This window comes from Gymnogyps californianus, chromosome 2 (genome assembly GCF_018139145.2).
Source record: "Gymnogyps californianus isolate 813 chromosome 2, ASM1813914v2, whole genome shotgun sequence".
Lineage (NCBI taxonomy): Eukaryota > Metazoa > Chordata > Aves > Accipitriformes > Cathartidae > Gymnogyps > Gymnogyps californianus.
This window is the reverse complement of record NC_059472.1, coordinates 164,662,354-164,687,442: the sequence shown is the minus strand read 5'-3', so window position 1 is coordinate 164,687,442 and position 25,089 is coordinate 164,662,354. Positions and strand designations below refer to the sequence as shown.

General features: G+C 40.9%; 1 protein-coding gene across 1 annotated transcript; it reads left to right on the top strand.

Moving 5' to 3' along the window:
• Positions 1–6,978: 6,978 nt before the first annotated feature.
• SEC22C (SEC22 homolog C, vesicle trafficking protein) lies at positions 6,979–23,190 on the top strand. Its single transcript, XM_050891203.1, has 7 exons — positions 6,979–7,048; positions 7,613–7,822; positions 10,024–10,187; positions 11,970–12,152; positions 17,203–17,321; positions 17,911–17,976; positions 19,739–23,190. The coding sequence occupies exons 2-7, from the start codon at positions 7,641–7,643 to the stop codon at positions 19,937–19,939; spliced, it is 915 nt and encodes a 304-aa protein (XP_050747160.1). The 5' UTR covers positions 6,979–7,048; positions 7,613–7,640; the 3' UTR covers positions 19,940–23,190.
• The last annotated feature ends 1,899 nt before the right edge of the window (positions 23,191–25,089 follow it).

Below are 25,089 nucleotides of genomic sequence, written 5' to 3'. Positions count from 1 at the left end.
TAACTGGTTTTTTTTTTACTTTTTATTCTGCTGTTTTTTCAGATGATTGTCCTCTGAGAAGACAGTTTGCAGTATGTTACTGCCACAACGCCCGCAATGAGGCACAGGTATCATTCCAGATGCAGAGCTTCCTGACTTTTTTCTATGCCTGGCACCACCAGAAGGAAGAAGGTAATCTACTTTGAATCCCAGTTCAACTTCTGCAGCAGCTCTTAATTAAAAAGAAAAATCCATCTGTCACCTAGGATGCCCAGCGGTACAGAGTTCCTCTCGAAGCACCAGCACAAGAACTGAGCTAGAGAGCTTAGTTTTATTTCAACCAACAGCTTCCAGAAGAGCCTGGTAAGACTGCTTCATGTTCAACTTGGTGTCCAAGCCTACGTGCATTGTGTCACTGTGAAAATCTCACCGTTTCCCCCTCTCCCTCGGCTGCTGCATGGGCTCCGGTGTGGCTCCCACAGCCTCGGCTGGATGAGTGCTCCCGCCAAGATGATGGCACCCGCAGCCCACGCCCTGATGCTGCCAACGCAGCTGGGATTCTTCTTCGGGCCCACGTACGGCCCTGACCGTGTGTGAGGACCCGCTGCGGGCGCTCTGTGGGGGCTGCGGAGGCGCCGAGGGCCGCGACCCCGGCCCGGCGCTGAGGGAGCCCCCAGGCAACCACCACAGCCCGCGGCCTGGCTCTAGCTACCACCACCAGCCAAGGCCCAAGCCCGGCCCACCGCTGCCTCCGGGGCCTGACCGCGGCGTCCCCCGGGGCCCCACCACCCCCGTGCCGTGCCGTGCCGTGCCGTGCCGTGCCGTGCCGTGCCCCTCGCCCGGGGGTGTGTAACGGGGCCGTGTAACGGGGCCGGGGCTCCCGTACGGACTTTGAACCGTCCATCCCCGGCCTCCCCGGTCCCGGCATGCCCCGCGCCGCGGACACTCTACCCGCCGTCTCTGTGGGCGGAAGGGGGCGGGGTGGGGTGTGTGGTGCCGCCGCCGCCGCTGCCGCCGCCGCCGTAGCTGCGCGGTGGGAGAGGCCCGGGGCCGCGGCGAGGGGCGGGGGTAGGTGAGCGGTGGAGGGGTCCCGGGGGCCCTCTCCTCCTCCTCCTCCTCCTCCTCCTCCTCCTCCTCCATCCCCTTCTGGGTCCCCGGGACGAGGGGTGGTGGGGCGGGGCTGAGCCGCGCCGCTGCGGGGGTGTGTGTGTGTGGTGCTTGAGGGAGTGTAGGGGGAGGGAGGGATGGGCCCAGAGGGAGTGAGCCGGGGGGGCCTGGGATGGGCAGGGGTAATGTGGGGGTGTGGGGTCCTCTGGCAGGGAAGTAGGGTTTGGAGTGCTTGAGGGCGGTGTGGGGAGGCGATGAGAGGAGTCTTGGGGAATGCGGGGATGGCGTGGGGGTGAGCAGAGGTGATGTGTGTGTTGGGGCAGGGATCCTGTTGTATGGATGTAGGATTTGGGGGTTCCTTGGAGTGCTTGAGGGGTGTAGGGGGAGGAGGACTTGGGACTCTGAGGAGGGCTTGGGTTGGGCTGGGGATGTCTTAAGGTGATCTGGGATAACGTGAGGGTTTGGGACCTGTGGGATGGGAGTAAGATTTGGGGATGTCTGGGTGCTTGAGGGGTGTACAGGGAGACTTGTCAGTATGAAAGAGTGCCCTGATGAGGGGGATGGCTTTCAAGGTGTCTGGGTTTATTGAAGAGTGTGGGAAAGGGGTGCTTTTGGGGGTTTTGGGACTCTTAATGTGGGGGAGAAGAGGGGTGAATAGAGTTTAGGTATGTATGATGTGGTGAGTGGAACAGGATGGATACGGGAAGGGTCCTTAGTTATGTGGGCTGGTGAAGGTATGGAGATGAGCTGGTGGGCTTTAGGAGGCTTCAGGGTACAGGTGGTGAGGGTGGGTGCGTATTTGGGAGCAGATAAGGTAGCTGATGTTTTTGAGAGATTAATGTAGGGGGAGAGCTTCAGAGCCTTACAGAGTTGTTACGGTGTGGTTTGGGCAAGGGTTAGGAGGGCTGCCTGTTGAGGCAGTGTGGTTGATGGGGGAGCTGAATGTTGGGGTTTGAGTTTTGTGTAACACGTGTTATTTCTGGTAATTCATAGGAGGATGTGTAGACAGGAGATTTGTGATGGTAAGGGTTTTCTACATGCTTCCCTTTGGGGATAAGAATAAAGCCTGTAGGTGTGTATAGGAGCCTGTAGGCTCTTGATATCCACAGATCTTGTTTTAAAACTTGAGATAGCATCATGCTTTCAAATTGTTTTTATTCACTGCTAAATCTGGAGAATGGCTTTTGTTGCGCTGTAGGTCTGTGATATCTGTAGCTTGGTCAGCACTGCTGTGAGCATTGAGGGAGAGCAGTTGGGAAGAAGCAGACGGATACCATTACAGCAATCTTAGAAGATGAGAAGTTTAACAGCATTTCAGATTTGCTTTTTTATATATGTGAGAAGAGGATAAAATCTACCTTGTGGTCCTGCAGAGAAGTAGTAACTCTCCCTCATGAGCCATGTCTCAGTTCCTTTTCTCTTCTTGGTGGTTGAGACTGAAACCAGCACTTGAGCTGGAGCTCTGTTAAATGTTTTGTGTTTGATTGAGTCAACCTGAATCTCTTCCGTATTCTGGCGTCTCACCTGTAGCAGTCTGTGACTCCCTCTGAAGCTTACTCGCCTGAGGAAAGATGCATTAGGTGCAATAGTTATGATCTTGTATCAAGCTATTGCATGTCCAAAAAACTTCACAGACTGCTTCAGGAGCCTCCAGGACTATGGTAACATTCACTAAAGCTTTCTGCTCTTCCTTCAGTAGAAAGATCAGAACTTGACAAAATAGTTGGATGTTGTTGGGTTTGAAACTGTCCCATGTGCCACCTCTAGAAAGAAGGGAAACATGACCTGAACAGGGAGAGAAGACAAATGCTTGAGAGAGATCCTGGTAACAAGACATTCCTTGTTAGCATTATGCCATTCTTAGAAGGAAACTTTCTACTTTTGATGGTTAGATAAAATGATTTCTAGAAGAACAGTATTTTTTAAATAATTCCCCTCATGAACGACGTACTGGTTTGCATTTGCTTTCATAGCCTTTTGAGTAGATTGTTTTCTAAGTACAGACAATAAAGTAGGAGTTTGTCTAGCATTCAGAGGTGTGGCACTTGTGAATTGGGTCTAATCTTCTTATATGGAGGAGCTTGCATAACAGTGTAGTAAAGTGCAAGAGGTCTGATTAAGGCTGCCTTAATAATGCCTACGTAGTCAGTGGAGAGAGTTGTCTGCTATTTAGGAAGCGAGGGATGGAGGAACTGCACTTCGGATAACTTCTTAGATGCCTACTGTGGGAATACCCTGAAGAGTCTTGTTTGTTATAAGACTGGTAAATATGTACTGTTTATGTGAGTCTTACACGAAACAGTTTTTTTTCTGAAGTGTTGTTAGATGTACAGGTGCTTCAAATAACGAAAAAACAAGCTTTGTTTACTTCAGTCATAAATTATAACTTGTTCTTCTGAAAGAATTGCTTGAAATATTTCTCAAGGTTTTACCTTTGTGCCAGGGAAATAGCTGGCCTGACATGATGTTATTAATTCTGAATACAGCAAGATTTGATATCTACTTAATCAAAAGACACAAGTACATTGTCAAAGTTCGGGACCTGAGTTCAAAGGCCTGCCACGTAAAGTCACTTGCAGATACTTCGGGCTGCTAATCATATGCAAGTAGAAGGAGACTGGAGGAGGAAAGGGTAGGTTAACCTGAAATAGTAAGATCATAGATTCGCTTGGTTACATGCACACCTTGATCAGTAAGTTATGATAATATGTGTTCACTTACAGGTGACGTGGCAAAATTGGCTTGCAAGTAATTCAACTTTGAAGGGAAGTGACATTAGTAACTGTTATTTGCCACTGGCACAAAATACCTTCTGGTGTGCAAGTAACAAGAGGCTTGTGAAAAAGGAAAAAGAAGACCCAAAGCCTCATTGAGGTGCGGTGCCGGCGTAGGTGGGCTGGGGGAATGTGGAAAAGGAAAGGAGAAGGCTAGATGAGTCTGAGTGATGGGTGATTGGTGATAAGAGTTACATAGAAGACAGGTGAACCAGTTGCATGAATTTATTTTTAGGCTTTGCCCTCTTCTGCGAGGTGATGTTGGCTCTCGCCTCTTTAGCTAAGCTTGTGCTACATTTCAAATAAACTCCTGAATTATGAAAAACCTGCATATTTTTTTTTTAACTCCTCAGAAGCCTTTACAAATACTGTTCTCAAATCTCACACCTTTTTCCTCTGTTGGAGAGTAGGGTCTTACCTATGCAAACATTCCTTCAGACCGTGTAAATGGGAGCTCTGTAAGAATCAGAACCAGTGAACACATTTCCAGTTGTTTTGCCCTGAGGTTGTGCCACCTGCTCTCTGTTAAGGTTTGGGTCCCTGCATCAGCCTTTCTCTCTGTTGGGGAGAGTACCTTTCTTTTATACACATTCACCTGTTTTCACAAAACCAAAAGGCACGTAAGTTATCTATCCCACTTGCACTTACAGCTTGGTTGTGTAAGCCTCACTTCCTCTAGGCAGCAAAACTAAAAATTCACAGGCAGGCTGATTTAAAAAAAAAAAAAAAAAAATCAAGCCTTTTGGATGAATGCAGCAGTGATAGTCTGATAGTTTGTTACAGCAGGTGTATTCTCCGAGGAAGGAGCGTTGACTCATTTCTCCAGTGAAGTCTGGCATTTAATTTGGAAGTCTGCCTGATGGTGACTGATACCAGATCTTTCACAGGAGAACAGTGAATCCCTCTGATGGGCAGCTGCTATTTAGTGAAAGCCTTATGCCCTGAAGCGTGAAGGTTTGCATGTCTTGGAAAGTTGTATACCTTTATATGTGCTGTTCGTTAACTATAGGTGATGTTATCCTAGTGATGAATATATATGTATATTTTTTTTTAGTCTTAAACTCTTGCTGTTAGTGGCATAGTGAGTTGAATAACTTCATAGACTGGATACGTTTTAGAAAATGTCTTTGGTTTCTAAGTTTGGTGCCTTTCCATTTTCCTGGTCATCTTCTGGCTGTTTCTGAAAGGTAAATGAGAGTGTTCAACATATTGCCTCTGCGGTGTTTGTCAAGTGGGATATTTTGGAGTTATACTTCATTCATCAGCATTACCAACCATTGACCGTAAAACTGTGCTGTTCTGAGCAACTGTACTTAAAAGTTGACTGTGTTAAAGTTAGTATTTTTGAGTTGGCAATTTTCTTTTTTGTTTTCATTTCACTTTTATGTTAAAGTTTAAGCAGCTTTCTGCACTGTTTCTTTCAGGGCTACTAGCACAACACATTGAAGATTGATGTGATGTTTCAAGTTGACATGTTGTCCTGGTTTCGGCTGGGACAGAGTTAACTTTCTTTTTAGTAGCTGGTACAGTGCTGTGTTTTGGATTTAGTGTGAGAATGATGTTGATAACACTCTGATGTTTTAGCTGTTGCTAAGTAGCGCTTATCTTAAGCCAAGGACTTTTCAGTTTCCCGTGCTCTGCCAGCAAGCAGGTGGGCAAGGAGCTGGGAGGGAGCAGAGCCAGGGCAGCTGACCTGAACTAGCCAAAGAGGTATTCCATACCATGGAACGTCATGCCCAGTATATAAACAGGGGGGAGCTGGCCGGGAGGCGCAGATCGCGGTTCGGGAACTAACTGAGCATCAGTCAGCGGGTGGTGAGCAATCACATTGTGCATCACTGGTTTTTTTTCTTCCCCCCCCTTCTTTTGTTGCATTCCTTTTCATCACTATTATTATTATATTTCATTATTACTATTGTTAGTATTATATTTTACTTTAGTTATTAAACTGTTCTTATCTCAACCCACGAGTTTTACTTTTTTTTCCTTTGCTTTCCTCTCCTCACCCACTGGGAGGGGGGGGGAAGCGGCTGCGTGGTGCTTAGTTGCTGGCTGGGGTTAAACCACGACACATGTAATAATCTTGATTATTGTTGAAAGTCTTTTTGATGCATGCTGAAGTGAAGTTAGTGAGCTTAGTTTGATTTTACAGCTCAAATGACTACTGGAGAAGAACTGAGAGGGATAGTGGAAAAAAAATTAACATCTAATTCTCTTTTAATCTCCATTTTAAAAGTTCAAAATAACACTTTTCAAGTGATGTGTAATCTTCTGTAGTTTTAATTTCCTTTTCTAAGGAAACAAGTTATGTGCAATTATGGTTTCTGTCAATTCCTCTGACAATTGTTGGTTGCTTTAACATGCTGGCAAATTGCAGCCACCTTTGACAGAGGGATAGTTCCTACAAGTTATGTGGAAATGATTCCTGTGGAGCAGAAACGAGATTGTCTTAGTGCTGCTTGTGGTAAGAACTCAACTCTTATTAGACATTAGAGCAGCTCTACAGGCAAGAGAGTTTATGAATGCCCAAACTAGAAGAGGCTTTGCTCTCTTACCTTCTTAGACAGGAGAAACACTTGATGATGAGACACATGGTTCAAAGAAACTTTGAGCATCGTAATGAATTGTTTGATACAGGGCTTTGTTTAAAGCAGTCATTCCCTCTATCAAAAGTTTGAGTTCACAGTGTGATTTTTTTTTTTCTTTTTTTCCCCCCTAATGCTTCCTTTATGTAGTTTGCCTGAAGCAGAGTAAATGCCTGCCTTTTCTTTTTTTTTTTTTCCCCCCCCCCTTGACTTGTTTGTGATAATCACTTAAAGTCTGCTGATTTAGAGCTGGTCTTTTACAGGAAGCTAGGATAACTTAAAAACAGTGATTGGGGCATCAGAAATGTTTTGTATATCATTTCATAGTGTCTTTGAATGCATCTCAGAATTGATATATTGGATAAAAAAAAAAGTTGTTTGTTTTCCTTTAGGCAAAATACTTTCTAGGTTGGATTTACACACTGCATGAGAGATTCTACATTGTAAATATGTGTATACATATAGGTATTAGTTTTCTAAAATGTTCATTATGGTTATCTTTCAGAGATTATGTGAGCTGCTGCGTTAGTCTTCTAACATCTTGCACTGAATACTCATGATATGTCTGAAGGACAGATCTCTTGTGTGTTCTGAATGTACCAGGTAAATCCCAGTAATAACTTTTCATGGGAGATTGTGACCTGTTAAAGAGTAAGAAGTCAAGAGAGGGCAACTTTTATTCTATATTTAGTCCTAGTTGATTCTGTAAAAAGATCCTGACAGGCTGTAGCCTAAAATTTATTTTTGTATTTGTGTGTTATACTAGAAAATCAGATAACTGCGACACTAATGCAACTGTTCGCAACACAGGTGAAGATGTAGCATGTCAGTGGGAGTTAGCCAGTTTCCATAAATACCTTTAAGAACTTTACTCAGCATTTCTGATGCTTGAGGTAAAGCAGAAAGAGGGAAAATAGCGATATTTTTCAGGTAGGTAATTCCCCTGTCAAATCCCTTGCCTCACCTTTTTGTCTGAGAGGCAAAAAATGGGCACAGCCGTGACCTTTGAGAACAGTTTGATTGCCTTTCAATGCAGCAGTGTTACAAGAGGTACTGTTCAGTAGCTGTGGTGAATAAACTCTTACCTTGATGTATCTCTGGCTAGTGTATTGGATTGTAAATAACTAATATCACATCCATTAACCTAATTTAATATTTCGTTTTCAGGTTGTCCTCATGAGTACTCCAGTGGAGAATGTCCATGATCTTCTTTGCCTGTGTGGTGCGGGTGAGGGATGGACTTCCCCTCTCAGCCTCCACAGATTTTCATTTCAACCAGGACTTTCTGGAATGCAGAAAGAGATTAAAGGCGTTATCCTCAATTCTGGCACAGTATCCAAGTCGAGGCACGGCAAAAGGACGTGACCTTAGCATACAGTAAGTCCCTGCTTTTGTTTGTTTGGTTTTTTGACTTTAATTTTTGAAATGGTTGTCCTGGGGATTAGTTGAACTTTAAGGCTTAGGTGTATTCTATAGTGCCTAACTTCAATCTGAAATCCCACCATGCATGTATAGATTGTAACCTCCAAGCAGTATTTTGAAACCTTATTTCTCAGCACCACAGCCACACAGCTCCTACTCAGTTTAGTAAGCATATGTTAAGAATTGCCTATTTTAGTTGTCATTTTTTGTAGCAAATGCTTTCTGCTCGATGGGCAATACTTGTTACTATTAGCAATTGGAGTATCTTGGACTTCTACAAATACCTTCTAAGACAGCATCCTAGTGCCTAGCAATTACTTAGTTTAGTCTAAACCCCAAACCCTTTTCTTCAGGGACAGTCAGGTCTTGCTGGTGCCTTCTCTCAGGCTTCTACAGTTCTGATTCTGGCTTGCACAGAACTGCCCTGACTTCCTCCTACGTACTGCCCACTCTGTTTTCTGAATACCAGCAGGGTTCAAGTCTCCAGAAGCTCTGGCTGATGGGTGTGTCTTGAGGAGGCCTGAAGCATACTGACAATAGCCAGTATGGAGAAATTATAAGTCTTTGCTTTTCTTTATTGAAGAAGGATCTGCCTGTCTTTATTTTAAGAAATTAAGGTCTCGTTCAGAGACGAGAATTTTCATTTACTATTGATTTTAGTTTAGTTCTAAAAATCAGTTTTAGCTTGTCATTGCATTTCTGGTTAGCAAACGTAAGAAAACTTAAAGTGACCCTGAGCTAAAACTAAGTATCCCTTTTGGGGGGAGTGACTGGAGAAAGAAGATACATGAACTTACACTGACTCAATTGGAAAAGCAGAGATTAGCATTTTAATTCCTTTTCCCTCAAAGTGAACTTATGCCCTTTAATGCTAACATGTTCTCCTGCTTTTAATCTTCTGTAGTCCCTACAGAAGTAGCTATACATCTGGCTCTGAAATGAGAAGAGCACAAACAGATGGTGGCAAAAAGGCTATAAATTATTGACAACTGGGAAAAGTAGTTTTATGCAGGCATGGTGTTGATCCTCAGCTGTGAGCTGGGGACAAAAGGAGTTTAGGGAACGTACCCATTGTAACTAGGCTGTAACGGAGCTAATCAAACCCGTAAATCCCAAGTACATAGTACAATGAATAAATAAAAATGTGATAAAATAGAAACCACAAGTATTTCTGTATGAGAAGGATGAAATATATAAGTAGTAGAAAAGAGAGAAAATACAGAGAGAGAGTAATTGTTCAGCTTCAAACTGTTGGTTTTATACTGAAATATTGCTAGCAAATAGCTAACCTATCAGGGACGATTTCCTCAGTTGTCTTTCAGAGATAATTACAAATTCGTAATTATGGTGGGGATTGTGGAAGTATAGCTATCTACATTATGAGTGCTGACATCTGAACTAGGTGCCCTGACTCCTATCTTATTTAATGAAGCCTGGACGAGAGTGATTTCTCTCATCCTTAAGTGCATGCCTACATTTTGGTCAGATGAATCCTCTGTTAAGTTTCCTAGAAGGTTTTGGGCCATCTGTAAGTGGAAAGTGCTGCATAAATATGGCTTTAGTGTTAGAGGGACCCCTTTTGGAGTAGAATTTTTATTGTGCTGTTTCTGATACAAACTCATCTTTATTTGTTACAGATGACTTAGCAGTAACAGTGTTTGAATATCTTGGTATATGCAAGTTAACAAATATCTCTTGCTGTTAATACAAAGTTGCCATATTCAGAGGAGGAGCAAGGAATACATCTGCTTGCTTCCTGTTGAACAAGCTTGATTGTTTTTACTTTTGTTTGTGGAAAGCCACTGTGTTTTCTTTCAAAATCTTCTTACCGGTGATGTTTTCTGGCCATCTCTTATTAGCATGATTTAAAGCCAGCCTGGGAAAATAATGTCCTCAATTTTTACTGATGTAGCAATTTAATAAAATCTGTATTGTGATCTTTAGTATGCCAAGGCATACTGAATGAGTTAAGAATAAGTGTTAGATCTACAGGGGCTGCAGGACTGTTACAGCAGTGCGAACAATATATTTTTTGCAGTCTGCTCTTTCAGTGCAATCTGTACATTTTGGTTTGACAGAAAGCACAGTTTACTTCTCATGTTCAGCATGACTCTCTTACCTTTTTATGTTGATGTTACATTTTTTTTCTATTTCAGTTTCCTTTCTTCTGGGGATATTGCCTGCATGGCAATCTGTTCCAGCAGTTACTCAACCATCATGGCGTTTTGCTTCCTGGAAGAGCTTCAGTGGGAATTTGCTGCTTCTTATGATACAACAAGCATCAGTTTAGCTTCCAGACCATATGCTTTTCTTGAATTTGGTTTGTAACTTTGTTCTCTAATAGTAAGAATTCTTTGTCTGCTACTTTTATGATGTTAAACAATGTCTCCTGGCCAAAGCCTGATCATAAAAATGTATCTGTGTGTGTGTTTTTGCATGCATGTGTAGGAGGAGATCTTGTAACTGCATTAAACTATTAGATTATTGGTTTTGCAGTTCCTGAGAGCCCCTGTAACAGATGAACAAAATGCTGTGGTGATTAATAAACAAGCACAGAAGAAAAAGAAATCCACATCTCAAACACTTTCTAACTTAATTAAAAAAAAACCTGACAAGTGGAGACAGATGGGTACAGGAAAAAAGGGAAACAGAATAGATTGTTATGGGCAGCTTTACTTCTGGCATGACTTAGATTCATATAATACTTCATAATCATGCCTAGCGTTTCTTTTTTAACCTGATATAAATGGTTTTCTTGCCAAGTAGCAGCTGCTCTGCTGAACCTCACACCTTTGAAAAACACAATTCCCTTACAGTGAGAAACTCTTCTGGGAAAGGGTAAGATATTGCAGTGGGTTAGCACACTTCTATCCGGATTTCGGTAATAGTGTTAAGCTCATGCTTAAAAGATTGAGAAATCCTCAAGGAAAGCATATTATACAGCCATCTTGTATTTTGGGTGGATTCCCTGCAGGGCACATTCCAGGCATGAAGTAATTTTTTTTTTAATTTTTACTTTTATACTGTATTTTGTTACTGAGTCTACCTAATGTTGCTGTGTGATTTCCCCCCCCCCCTTCTCCTTCTTTCCTGTGTTTGGATCTAAGATGCACTGGATGCCTAAGATCTTAGCCTTTTGCCTGGTAGTTAGAGGTAATGATAGCAGGCTGACTTAAGGTAAAATACCGGATTTTTCACTAAGGAATGCTTATGGCACTGTGTATTCTAGCACAACATAAAAGTCCTCCTGTGTGGTCTCAAAACTCATGCTTAAGCTATTGCATATGTATCATATCCAGTAGTAGCTGTGGTCAACCTATGCAAGTCTTTCAGCATAACAATATCTTAAGGATATGGATTTTACTTGTAGGATATCTTAGCAAAATAAATGTTTCTGCATTTTATTTCCCATAGCATTTGAAACAGCTTGAATTTGCCAATATCTTTGCACAATTAAATAGGAAGTAGCAGTATCCATGGTGAGGTACTTCAGCTCTGGAGGTGTGAGCAATTCATACTCGGACAAATTCTCTACTTAGTCTCAGTGCAAGTACTGTCAAACCAGCAGCCACATTTGTGGAAAGGGATTTACTTGCAAATGGTAAATTTAAAGTGTGAGAGATGAAGCAGGGTGATCTGTACGTAGATCTGTGGCTTGGACGTTGGTGGAATCACTGTGGAATTGCCTCTGCCAGTCAGAGTTGCTTCATGACTCAGATATATGTTGAGTTAATTTACCTCTGTGCTGGAAAAAAACTAATCATTGATGTTGTTAAAACACAGTGTGGAATTGCTTCTCATGGTAGTTCACGGGTAGTTTAAGGTATGTGTTCCATCTACCCTGGAATATGAAAGCTTGTTTTCAGTCCACTGGTAGGCAGGATGTTGAGATTTAAAGGATCCAGAAGGGAGTGGGTGCAATCAAAAATACCTATCCCTAGGTATTTTATTTCCCTAACCAGCGGTGGAATTTTATACCTGAAACTAGTATGAAGGAAGAAATGAAAAACAATCAAAAAAGAATGCCATGATTTGATTAATAATTACCCAAGGCACTTAACTTTTGCGGAGCTAATTGAAGCATGTTTTTATATTGTTTCAGATAACATTATTCAGAAAGTGAAATGCCATTTTAACTGTGCGAGTGGCTCTCAAATGAAGGCCAGCTGGGAGAAGGTTGAGGAGGAGCTGAAGTTCCGGCCCCCGGTTCAGCTGAAACTAGAGGATACAGAGCTGATGAATGGGATGACAAATGGCGGGCATGCAGGCGTTCATGTGGAGGTTGGTAAGTTACTACTACACACAGGTGACAGCAGACTTCCTGAACCTAACTTTGCAAACGACAGAAAAACATGTAACGGCAGTGGTTCCTTTTGTACTGAGAAATATATGTATCGTGTATGAAACCCAAGAAAAAAAGACTGCCTTTCTATCACAGTAAACAACATATGGTCTTTACATTATAGCAGGTAGGCATCAGAGCCTTTAAGGACTCGCGGTAGTGTCTTTTTTCCCAGCCTTAGATCAGCTTCTTTGTATGGACAATTGGTTGTAACTGGACTTGGCATTTTCCATGTTAAATTCTCCTGCTTTTAAAGTAGTTGTTTGTTAAATTTTCTGTGACAAAAGAAGCTCAACTAATTAATTGCTTGTTGCAAACTCTAATAGAAGATACATAATTACAGTCTGAATGACTTGCTTCAGCCTTGAGGAAAGAAAAGATGAGAAGACTATGAGCTGAGGGTAAAACTCTTATTCCCAGACTGTCTATCTTGGGTTGTTCTCCCCTCTTTGCTTTCTCCTTTTACCTTATTCTTTAAAATTTAATGCATTTGACTAAAATTCTGAAAGAGGATACGTATATCTGTATAAAGAACACATAGAGGCTTGACAAGGGACCTTTTTGTAACAAATATTGACATTTTACCTGCTTTTAGAAGTACTAACCTCTACTTATTTATTGTAAAATGGGTATCTTATTTGTGTTGCAGTTGCATAGTCAAAGTCCTGCCTACTTCCTCTACAAAATGAAATCATAGAATCATTTAGGTTGGAAAAGACCTTTAAGATCGAGTCCAACCGTAAACCTAACACTGCCAAGTCCACCACTAAACCATGTCCCTATTTTAATCCTATTAGCATGGTGGTTTAAATGCAGCTGGAGCGCCATGAGCTTGTATTTCCTCTTTTTTTGTTGTTCTTGGCTTATGAAACACTGATAAAATTAAGTTCCAGTTGCTCAGTCTTATTGTTTCTGATGGATGAGCTGGAATCTAATTTGACATAGGTATTTCAAGTTAAAATATAGAGGGGCAGTGGCCAGGAGGAAGGAAAAATAGAATTGAAAACATTTTATTTGCCCGTCAGATTTGTGAGTGCTCCTCAGAACTGTGCTTGAAGGTTAAATGTTTTCATGATTTGACAGGGCTTAGAAATTCTTTGCACGAGTGTGAACAGTTTCAGTGCCAGTGAACATTTGCAAACTAGTCTGTGTCCACAGATCAGAAATACATTTTCAGTTCCCCCATATTCTTAATTGCTTTCTTTTACTTTCCATCTGGCTTTGTATTTCTGGCTGTTCTCTCTGGTCTAACCCAAATACTCTTGCAGATTGCTCTGCCTTTATTTTAAGGATCATGTTTATGATCATCTGTTTCCCTCAGCTGGAGTCAGCTTCCCTGGCTTATGTCTCTCTCCTCTCATCATTACCTACCAGCTGAATCCCACTTTGCTACTCTAAGTTTAGCTATGTGGGTAGTATTTGTTCCCATATTAATGTTATTTATATTATGGTTCTGCTATACAGCAGACTTCTTGAGCATACGTTAAAGTGTTATGGTTGCAGGAGGGCAGAATTTAATTGCATCTACATTCTATAGTGAATATAGATCAATCCATTGATTGATCTGAATATAGATCAATCATTGATCATCAGTCTCCTTACGTGGTTGTAGCTGGTTCCTGTCTTCTTTTGAGCTGTGTGATCACATCCCCTGGCTCTTCATTTTAGTGTGAAAGGAGACTGAAAAGTCAGGGCAGTTTTGTGCTTGTTAGTATATATGGCAACAAGTGCTTTTTTTTTTTTTGCTTTTTTTATTTTTTCAGTCTTTCTTCTGTTTGTTCCTTCCTGTGTTAACTAAACCCAGCCCAATTCTTGCTAGAATGATGCTAACATTGTATCCTTGATCAATATCTACACAACCTCGGCTGTTGTTGCAAAAGCCTCACCTTGTGTCTCGATATGGGCACAGCTGATAAAGCTCCGGAGGACAGTGGGGTGTGTATACAGAAGAAATGAGAAGTGTAAGTAGCTTTCTGTGAAGAGGGAGGGTTTTCGCATCAGAACTGGCTGTATGAAGTAGAAGAACAACTTGTGCTATTCGTCGAGTAAGCATGCTGTTAAATTATGCAGCATTGTGCTCCCCTTGATGAATGTTCTTAGTCTTTTGTAGGCACACAGAGAGTCCTTCACAGGGTCCTTTTTAAGGTGTTTTTTGAAGATGTCTCACATCTGTCTTTTGTGTGCTTGTATTTTATTTTAAAATGTTTGAGTCTGATTTAATTTTTCACTCCTGATGCTGTCTTTATGTGGAGCTTTGAGTATGTGACTCATTGTCAAACCCTTGTTGTGCTATGCCTTGAAGAGACAGAATGGAGCGTGGTACAGGCATTCGTGTCAGTCTCTGGTTAAATAGCCAGAGGCCTCTGCTCAGAAAATCTTTTATAGGCAGAAGTTTCAATTTCTTCATTGTGTGAGGGTGTTTTCACAGAATTGGTCTGTACGTGTTCAAACCTGCAGATGCATTTTTCCTGGGTGCTAGATAATCCACAGTCCCCAGAACATCACCTGTATGGTTCCTGTACTCTGAAGTGCACAACTTTTCTACTTGAAGAGTCAAATCAGTTTGAAACTCAATTGGCATTTAATTGTACTTGTGCAAAATTGCGCTATCTTGGACTAAGAGTGCTTGTACTCTCTTCTTCCCTTATTTAATGTAATAAGCAATTCTAGTATGAAATTCTGTTTGTAAAAATATGATTGAATTCACACAAGGAAGTGTAATAATTTTTCCCTAGCAGTAGCCATCTCACTTGTTCTGTGCAATTTCAGTTTGTGAAATAACCTCAGAATGATATAGCAGAAATAAAGCTCCACAGCAGATAATTTAAAGATCAGTTTTCACAGAACCTGAACCCTGAGCAACTGGATATTGTAATCTCCCCTGCATCTGTGATAGCAATTCTTTTTATCCTACTGGACAAAAAAAAAATGTAACTTTTACATAATATTGCATGCTGCAGAAGCAATATATTGAGACTTGCATTGTTCTTCCCTGGGGACTGGGAACTCTTGACATGTATAGCTTGCAAGATCCTATACAACAAATGACACGTGTGCTCCATAATTTTTCTTTGTTTGAGAGACACTGTGTGCCTCTGAAGTAAACTTAGAAACTGAGGAAGAAGAAACAGTAGTCTTTATTAGGAAATTTTCATGAGAGAGAGATACATAGCTGCAATGTTATTTAATTTATCAAAAATAATAGGAAACAATACTCAGGTCAGTGAATGAACAAACATGCTGGTACAGCTCCTGTTCAGTGCGCTGTTTGGACCTTAAATTTCACTGCACAGCAAAAAAGCAAAATTGCCTCTGAATGATAGGGTTACTTGCACCATTTTTTTACATGAACAAGTGTATGTCAGTAATATACAGTAATGCTCCATAATGTGACGTATATCAAATGGAATTAATATAGTTCCTTTTGCAGCTGCTTTGGAGATGAAATTATGGATGTATGAATGCATGCCAGACAAATTAATTGCATAGACACTTATAATAGATATATCCCTATATTAATTTGGCACCAAACTTTTTTACATCCATCTATCAAAATCTCTCTTGAAGGAGAAGACACAAGTGTTTTCCTATCTTAAAACATGCAGTACTGCAATATTTAAGCTGTTACGGTGTTTCATCTGTCACTGAAATGAAGCCAGAGATGATGTCTGCTGTGTTGCTCAGTTTATCTACAGTAGTCAGGAGCTGGCTACGTCTGGACAGGAGGCAGAAGATCCTGAGAGCTAGGGAGACTTCTTGAGGGCTCATTCGTTCTCTCCTGTGTCTTATGGATGTTGGTGCAGGAGAGGATCTGGATTTGGTATCTGAGCTGCAAATTACCCTTCTTACAGTTGTGCTGACAATGTTCTACTTGTGGTGATTCAAGGGCAGGGATGAAATGTAGGTGAGTATCTAGGTGTGGTATCTATTGTTGGGCTAGCTAGTATAGCTAGGGAAAAAAAATAGGTGAGCTTTTGGACAACCAAAACCCTGAATTAGAAGCGGCAGATTCCGAAGTTAAATACACGTTTATAATAATTGCTTTGACCTTAATTAGGTATGTATCAATTAGATCATCCTGAAGAAACGGTATTTGGGAGTGTGGGTGTTAAGTAGTAGTAGTGGAGAAGGTGAGAAAGGAAGGAGACAGATCATTCACTACCTGTGAAACATGGGCAGGTTGGGAGAAAGGCAATTGTAATGCACAGTAAAATGTGGCTCAAAGGTGAAAAACCGTAGCATCCGGTTTAATTCCTAGGCCCCAGTTTTGACCATGTTTTGTCAGTCTGAGAGGCCCAGAGGTAAGAGCAGCAGTTCTGTGACAGACATTTCCCTGCCATGACTGGGTCGTATCATCCTGACAACTCCTACATCAACTATTCTAGCTGCAGAGCATCAAAGTCCTTGGCTCCTACAGTTGTATTCTGGCAACTGCTTGATTAGGGCACCGAATGCTGTATGGAAACTGTGCAGGTGAAACTAAATTGCTGTATACCAGGCTGAACCCTCAAACTGTCAGTGGGAAGAAATACATAATTACCAATTGAGGAAGAGATGAATCGCTGTCTTGCTTTTATGGGTGTCAGAAATCTAAGCTCTTTCCCAGGCCCTTGGGTGCTTAAAGCCTCTAGCTTTTCTACTGACCTGTGAAGTGTTAAGTATGCTAATCTGCTGTAATAAACAGTTGAAAAATATCTACGTGCACCATAAAAGAAGACATTAATGCCAAATAGGTCAAGAACAAATTCTATTGCTTAATCTGTTTAAAAAGTACTCCAGAGCTCTTGCTGATTTCTAGATGTCTGAAGAACTGAACAGTGTAATGTAACAAAAAAAAGGTTTTTCTATTCATAATTGGTCTTCTCTGGAGCAAACATGAAAGGTTTTGAAAATGTTTAAAACCCGCATAAGCTAATTTGAGTTGTTTTATGTTAAAAGGTTCAAAGGAATAGTGCAAACTTTCACTAATGTCTTTTTTTTTTTTTTTTTTAAGTCCCTACCTACAGAATGCAGCGTGTGACTCCCCTGGGGATTCTGTCGCTTGTTCTGAACATCATGTGTGGAGCTTTGAATCTCATCCGAGGAGTTCACCTAGCAGAGTATTCATTTCAGGTAACCCTGATTGAATTGAAACCTGTAAATGAGTCAAAGGGAGAGAGTTGTTTGGGTAACCGGATTAAGGGTGGCTGTGCTGCGTCTTAGAGCATGCATCTTTCAACAAGAAGTGTTTTGTTTGTTCGGGGAATGTACAATTGATTGCTCACCTGCTAGATTCGTTGATAATCACAGCACATTGCATTTTATTCTTTTCTAGGGAGATTAAGATTTGGAGAAATATTTTAGTCATGCCAGGCTGACTAGATTTTTTTTTTTCCATTCTTATATTTTGTTATAGATGCTTTTGTGTAAATTTTTTTAAACAAGTGTGAAACTGTAAACAACTTTTTTAAAAGGAAAAAAAAAGAAAAGTGTCCGGATTGTACGGTAGCGACAGTTTTATTTAGCAGGAATTGTCACATAAGCCTCAATTCTTGGTATCTTGTTCAATGATATTGATCTTGCTGTTTAACACTGTTACAGTCAATCAACATAAACTAGGATGAGAGGTACTTGATGAAATATAGTGTTCTAAAATATCAAGCAGTACTTGCTAAAAACGGCAGCTGACGTAGTTGTTTGTCACTTCTTTTAATCCAAACAGGAGGACCATGAAGGAATTGGAAATGTGATAGCTTTTTTTCTACCTTTTCTAGCCTGTGTTTTTCAGGTATGTTAACTGTAAATAAAATGCTTTCTGATTACTTTTATATTATAACATATAAGACAATAATTTTCAGCTAAGCAGAGGAACAGTTTGGTTTTTAGTATCCTATCTAGGTGATTCCACTGAGGTGTTCCAGTGGAGTGACACAAATACAGTTAAAGGCACAATTTGACCCTCGGCAAATTGCAGTTGCAAGCTTTTTCAGTGCTTTCATGTTTGGACATGCCAAATGGGGCTGAGTGTGATAAATAAGTGCTAGCCCAAAGATGGTTTGTTTCCCAAAGGGATAGACACGATGTCTTTCTGACAGTGGCAGACTTAGTGATGGGCTTTTGTAGCATAACCACCTTGAAAGACTAAGCAAATATAGGATAGCAACATTATTGAAAATGTTCTAATTTACATTAAAAATTGCTTTTAATTCTTGAGACAAATGTGGTTCCTGACTTCCTTAGATTTTTATTTTTTTTCCCCAATGGATTATTTTCTCTGGCCTCCTTATGCAGAAGAGTTTGAATGAGGAAAATATTATATGCTCCAAATGGGTTCTTTTTGAAAGGTTCCTTAAATGCCTAAAACAGTGGTCCACAACCTTTAACTTGAGGGCAATATGTTGTTCGCAAAATCTTCAATTTTTAGCGTGTCATCACAGGAAGCTGCTGTAGTTGGGTTACTAGTTGACGGAAGGAATAACATAATGCCTACAGTGTATGCATTGCTTAGGACTGTTGCATTTGGCTAATGGTTTGGGGACCACTATCTGAAGACTTCTATTTATCTGTGGTATTTAAAACTTGCAGAGAGGCTATTTATTGTATCATAATAGATACAGTTTAGTGTCTTTCAGCCTTCTTACACTTCTGCTCACAGCAGAGCTTTAAGATGGAGATATTAATTGGGATCTAAATACTTGATGCAAGTCATTCTTCACAAAGAAAGGCTCTGTCCTGCTTTTTTCCAGTTAGTACCTGAAGCTAGAGAAGCTAAATAAAGAAGAGTTCTCTCTTATCCTTTTGATCTATAGCAGTCATCTTCACAAAATGCTTGTGCATAAATTGAGCTCAAATGTGAAGTGCTTTCTACATGCTGATCTCTACTTGTGTCATCAGCACAGTTGGAAACTGTGACCTTAAGTGAGAAAGCATGATCTGTTACTGCCTGAGTTAAAAAAGTAACTCTTCTGCCAGCACTTGGTGAGTTTTTAGTTTTCTCCTGTAAGGGTTGTTGCTCTTCACACATGCTTAGCGAAAGGGTTCCACCTGTTCTTGAATTTAAAAAGAAGCAAGAGCCCAAAACCCGAGCTAAACCTCTTAACAGAAACGATGGTCTTTCTACCAAGTCAAGTCTAGAGAATGAAGTCCTTTACTTATCCCAAGAACAAATACGGCAGAAGCAGATTTGGGTTTGCTGTTTTCCTGCTTCTGAGCCTTTGTCTTGCAGAAATCATAGGTGATTTTTGAAAGCTGGCTCAGCTTTCGGACTCCTTTTAATCCAGGCTGAGACAGGCAGGAGGGACGCCAGTTGTGCTGACAGCCTTCTTTTGGTATCTGTGCTTACCCAGTAAGGAGTGGGTTGAGGCCACCACTCTGGCAATTCTTGGAGGACCTTTCAACATAGGAGTTGAAGGGAAGCTTTGAGCTGCTCAGGGATCACTGCAATGGCAGGCACATCCAAGCGGCATGGATGTGCCAGCAGTTCCCGGCTATGTCTCTTGTCTATATGTACATAGTTTAATGCTAACACTGTCTCTCTGGTCCTTTTGTAGTGTTACTTGTACCTCTTCTACAGCTCGGCAAGGAAGATGAAGACGTTTGTACTCTTTTTCTCTGTTTGTTTATGCAACATTTACTTGTACGGATTACGGAACCTCTGGCAAATAGCCTTTCACATAGGAGTGGCATCTCTTTCTTCTTATCAGATACTGACAAGGCAACTTATGGAGAAACAGCCTGACTGCGGAGTATGAAAAAGACTTGGGGTTTGCTACTCTATTTTTACGACTTTTTTTGTATTAAACTGGCCAAAAATAGCTTGGAGTATTTTTAAAGATTTGTGACAAGGTTATTGCAAGGAGGATATTTCAAAGCAACTTGAAATAAAGTAGGATACAGTGATCATGTCAAACATACAGTGAGGACTGTAGCTGTATTTAACATGGCATGTGGTAATTGTGCATGGTAGATCTTGTCAGGTGTCATCAACAGATGGAGGTTCTCCTTACCATAAGCAGGCTTTTACTCCTTGACTAATACCATATAGACAGCATTTTGCCATTTGTCTTACTGGCTTTGTAACGGTTTGGCAGGTCAATGTCCTGCCCTGCCGATGCTTTCGAAAATATTAAAATTGTATAGTAAAATGGAGATAAAGTGGTGGGTAACATTTTTGTCTATAGAATTTTTTAAGCATTAAGATTCTTGGTAAATGTAAGTAAAGGAGTTGTTTGCCATAATTAGATGAGTTCAATATCAGTGGGAAAAATTGTTAGGATGAGCTTCAGGGTAATTTTTCTAGGTTTTGAAGGAAAGGAAAAGGCTGTGGCTCTTTAAAAACCATAAAGGCTATAAATATCTCCTGGCTAAACAGCGCATCGTAGTTAAGTATGTGCTCATTGGTTAATTGCAAATATGCTTGGGGCAGCATAAAATAAACCAAGTGAATATAAGTGATCTTTCAGCTCAAGTGGCCTTTATTTCCTTGGTTAAGGTCACTCTTAGTATAAGGGTAAATCCATGTTTGCTTGATCTGTATGGATAATAAGTCTTCCAAGCCTACTTATGACAGGCCACTGACTCCTTCACCTTTTTTAAAAAATGTATAGCTGGTGAGTAGAAAGCCATTTCCAGTAATGGAAAGCAAGAGCAGGTTCTCTTTATTATATAAAACGCCTTTAGTTAACGGTGTTGAGTTCTTACACTAAGATGAATTTATGAGCGTGCACTTTTGAATATAGTACTTAAGAGCTGAAATTCTTAGCCTCTGCTGCACTAGGTATTCTTGTCTGTAATGTATTGAGGTGCATATGGGCATTTTAGAACATACATGAATAATTTAGGCTGTCTGTTTAAAAAAATGCATAGCATTTTGATGCAGCTGTCCTTGAAGGGTTGTAGAGACTCAAACTGAGAAGATGTAGAGAACTGTAGGTGTGTTATTGTGGAAGTATGGTCCTAGATTTTCTTTTATTTTTTCTTAGGAAACTCTTTTCTGGTCGCCCCATTTCTTCCACCAGACATCTCTCACCAAAGATTTATTTTCCTCTCACATAGTCTCTACCTCTAGTGGTTGCAAAGAGATTAACGTGATGCAGAGTTGTCTTCCTGAGTTTGCAGAAACGCTTAACAAAATTACTTTCTTGCATCTCAGTGAATTTTCCTGAAATCTCATGATGCAAACATGAGTATCAGTGTACTACTAGACCAGAAACCTGTGGTGCTGTACCTCGGAAGCACTTCTGTGATGCAGCTGACTGCAACAACGGCATCGATAGGCAGCCCTTTACAACCTGAACAGTTCTAGGACATCGAGAGACTTGGTGCCAGAGCTTTTTCCAGTAGGAAAATGTAGGTATTTCTCTTCCATCCCATGTTAGCCCATTTACTGTAACAATAACATAATGAAATCCTTTAAACTGTGAGGAATACTCTAGTAGGAATGATGGAGGAATATTTTAGCCAGCCAGTTAAGAAAACAGCTAGAGCTGTGCGCTATAAGGGAATACTATTCTGTTATAAGGGAGTGGATTAAAATTGTTTGTCTGTCATTACCCCAGTTTTCTGCCAGAGCGTAAGTGGAGAAATGAAGCCAGAATTCAACCATTGTCCTTGAGACACCCAGATGACCCCACAGATGTCGGGGTTTTAGTACTGACAAGCTTTCAGTTTCCATGCTGTTCAGTCCCGGTTTTACTTGGTGATATGACCAAACTCCCAGCTCCTACCCTTTTAGCCTCCATCAAGCTAAAGAGTCCAAAAGAGCTTTACTGTTTCTCCATAGGCTTGGATAAAGCTAGCCCGCTATAGCTTAAGGCACGCTGAGCATTTACAACTGGGGCATGGGGCCAGTGAACCATTATCTGCTTTTTATTCCTCGTCCTTGTATTGAGCGGATTGGAAGAAACGGCAATGTTCCTGATGCTTCCCGAGCATCTGACTGTTTGCTTTATCATAAAACAAATACATCCCCATGCCAGGTGATGTTAGCAACAGCTCTACAATAAGAGTGGTAGAACAAGGTGTTTAGATAGCTTCTGTAATTAACGTCATTAGAGTGGGTAAAGATTAAATTCAGCTTTTGTTTATTTTTTTTTTCCCTGAAAATGTTTTAGTAAAATCAAACAAAACCAGTTGGTTCAGTTCCGCCTTCGTGTGAAATTTTTTTTGCTTTGTGGATTAGATGGAGGACGCAACTAGATCTTTTCTACTAAATGAACAAAGCTCTGGTTTGCAGTTAGTCTTAATCCCTTTGCAACCTTTTTTTTCCCCTGTAACGTGTAAACCATACTAAGGAATCTGCATGGATTAATATATGTGCATTAGTATCTGCACACTTTGTAGGCTTGGATTGTGATTCAGGGATGAGGCAGAGCATGCATAGTTTGACCTATTTTTATTTTTAATGTTAGTATTTAGAACGGCTCCTATATCTGTATGGTATTTATACAGATAGACTTTTTCTCCTGGAGAAACAGCGAGAGGAATAGAATAGTTTACATTGATCTCAGTGCTTTAAGATTTAATAAAAGAGAATGACTTGCAGTTTGAGTACGTGAAATCTGACTCATAACGTGGAATTATGCCTGTATTGAATCAAATCCCCAAACAGGAATCCATCCCTCTTTATTCGACTTTAAACTGTTTAATGTAGTTTGAATTGCATCTCCTTAATTCTGTCGGTTTTCAAGATAAGTCCTTTGGAAACTCTTTTCCTCACCCAGCAGCTCAGCACAAGAAAATTGGCGAAGAATAAACTTCAGTAATTTAAAGATTTGCAGTGCTTAGTCACTTTATGAAGCTGATCATTTTCTGTGGGTTTCGGGGTTGTGTTTTTTTTTTTTTCCTTTCTCCCAAAGACATGTTAAGTTTGTAGAAGGTGGGCTGGTACCTTTTTAGACATTTTTGCACTGTATTAATAATTGAACCTGTGTAAATGTGTATAAAATCATTTTGCATGTATATTTATATATGTACATATAGCTAATAAATGGCTTTTTTGTAATGGTTGTCTTCATTTATAGTTTTGAAATAGCCGAGTATATTAGAAACAAGGTAGATTAGCCATTTCATTTTCGTATGCGTCTTTGGTGTTTCATGTGGCAGTGTTCAAAATATTTTAAAAATTAGCTCAGTTCTTCTCTTTAACAAATAGCTTCAAAATCAGAGTGATTTCAAATGCTGTCGTGGTGCATGCTGGATTGTATGGGGTCTCTTACAGAAAGAAATATCTGTATGAACTCAGGGTGGCTTTCTCGGAGACAGTCTGCTCTCTGATACCTAATCTACCTGGGTGCACACTGGTTCTTTTTGTTCAGGGGGAATTAGGTACAATTTCTGTTCGGTCATCTACACACTGAAGAGTGACTCACTCATCAGTTGAACTATATAAATGTATTTTTATAAATACATTTATTAGAAACTTGCTTATCAAAGCAACAGATTGTAGTAGGCTGTGATATAATCTTTGTAGCTTTAACTGTCTGGCTCTTTACTTTCAGAGACCATGTTATATGGCTTTTCCTGCAAAACTTGCATTTTGGAGTGTTGATGTATGTGAGGTAAGATGTAACATGGTCCCTTAGGTTCCTTTTCCAGTGCTCGGCAGTGAATAGTGGAGATTTTGCAGATTGCTGTCAGATTTTCAGCCTAGTCGCTTAATGGAACCAGGCCTATTAGTTAGTCCTACCAGTCAGTCCCTGCTAAGAGCTTACGGATTTTTTGGGGCTCATTTCAGCCACCTTTGATAAAGGCTCTGAAAACACTGATTCATCAGGGTTTGTAGAAATGAATGACTTTACACAACAGAAAATTCAGCATTCCCCCCATCTGAAAGTGATGGGTTCAGGTATCGACGAACGTGCTTTGGGAGAATGATGCTTTCAGTGGGAGGACTCATAGAGGACCCTGCCTAATCAGGAACCAAAGAATCGGGTAAAAATCAAAAAGCTGGAAGAAATCGGTCGTGTGGAACTACTGGTTTCTTCCCATTTTTCTGCTCCCTGGTCCTCCATAGGAACGATACCTAGATATCTGTAGCAAAAGCAAAACATGATGGGTAAAGGGCTGGGTGTTTGCAATGTGTAAAAAGTGAATTTTTTTCTAATCTCGGAGGCTTATTCTTTATCAAGAAGGCAGTTGTGGGGAAAGTGGATCTGGGAGAACTGCAAATTCTTTAGCGTTATTCTTCTGCTTTAAAGATATATCCCACTCTTTGCCTTGACTTGGCCTTTTCAGCTTGGAGCTTGCTCAGATGCTGGCTTGCGGCACAGAAATGTCAGCAGTAGGTTTGAGAGAGTTACAGCGCTGCAGCACTCGTTGCCGTGCTCGAAAGAGAAAGGGAGAAGCCTGCGTGTGCCCCTGTAACGGGGAAAGAGGCAGAACAGTAGGTTGTGCAGACGGTAGGTGGTAATCAGCAAAAGCTGATGGCGGGGGAGGGAGGAGAGAGCCTGGTTCTTCTGAACTGCTCTGCCCTCTGAAATCTAGATGTTATTTTTGTTCTGTAAATAAATGATCGCTCAAAGCGTGTTTCTTCTCAAGATGCCAATAGAGAAGAACAGCAGCCTTTCCCTTTTTTTCTGAGGTGAGGGGAGAAAGCAATTATAACTCCCTTCTTCTTTTGAAGATGCTGATAAAAGGAGGTGGGAGGATCAGAGGGTCCCTGTGCCAGAAGAGGAACAACTCCTAAGGTGATAGAAATACATGTTTTTATTTTAAACAAAGTAACTCAATTTCTGCTGTGTGCTGACTTACAAATGTGACCTAATTGCATGTAAAAACTGTTTGAGGCGCGGGGCGGGAGTCGGGGGAAGGAAATTGTGGCCACAAGAAGAGCAGCTCTGTCTTCAGACGTGTTACCTCCTCGTGATGCTGGCTGGCTCGGGTCTTGTGTCCAAGGCCACTC

Bases quoted from the DNA above. Each gene is read 5' to 3' on its own strand.
- SEC22C (XM_050891203.1), top strand. From the start codon at position 7,641: ATGTCCATGATCTTCTTTGCCTGTGTGGTGCGGGTGAGGGATGGACTT. The intron at 17,322-17,910 runs GTAACCCTGATT...TAATCCAAACAG, and splicing joins TAGCAGAGTATTCATTTCAG to GAGGACCATGAAGGAATTGG. The intron at 17,977-19,738 runs GTATGTTAACTG...GTCCTTTTGTAG, and splicing joins TTCTAGCCTGTGTTTTTCAG to TGTTACTTGTACCTCTTCTA.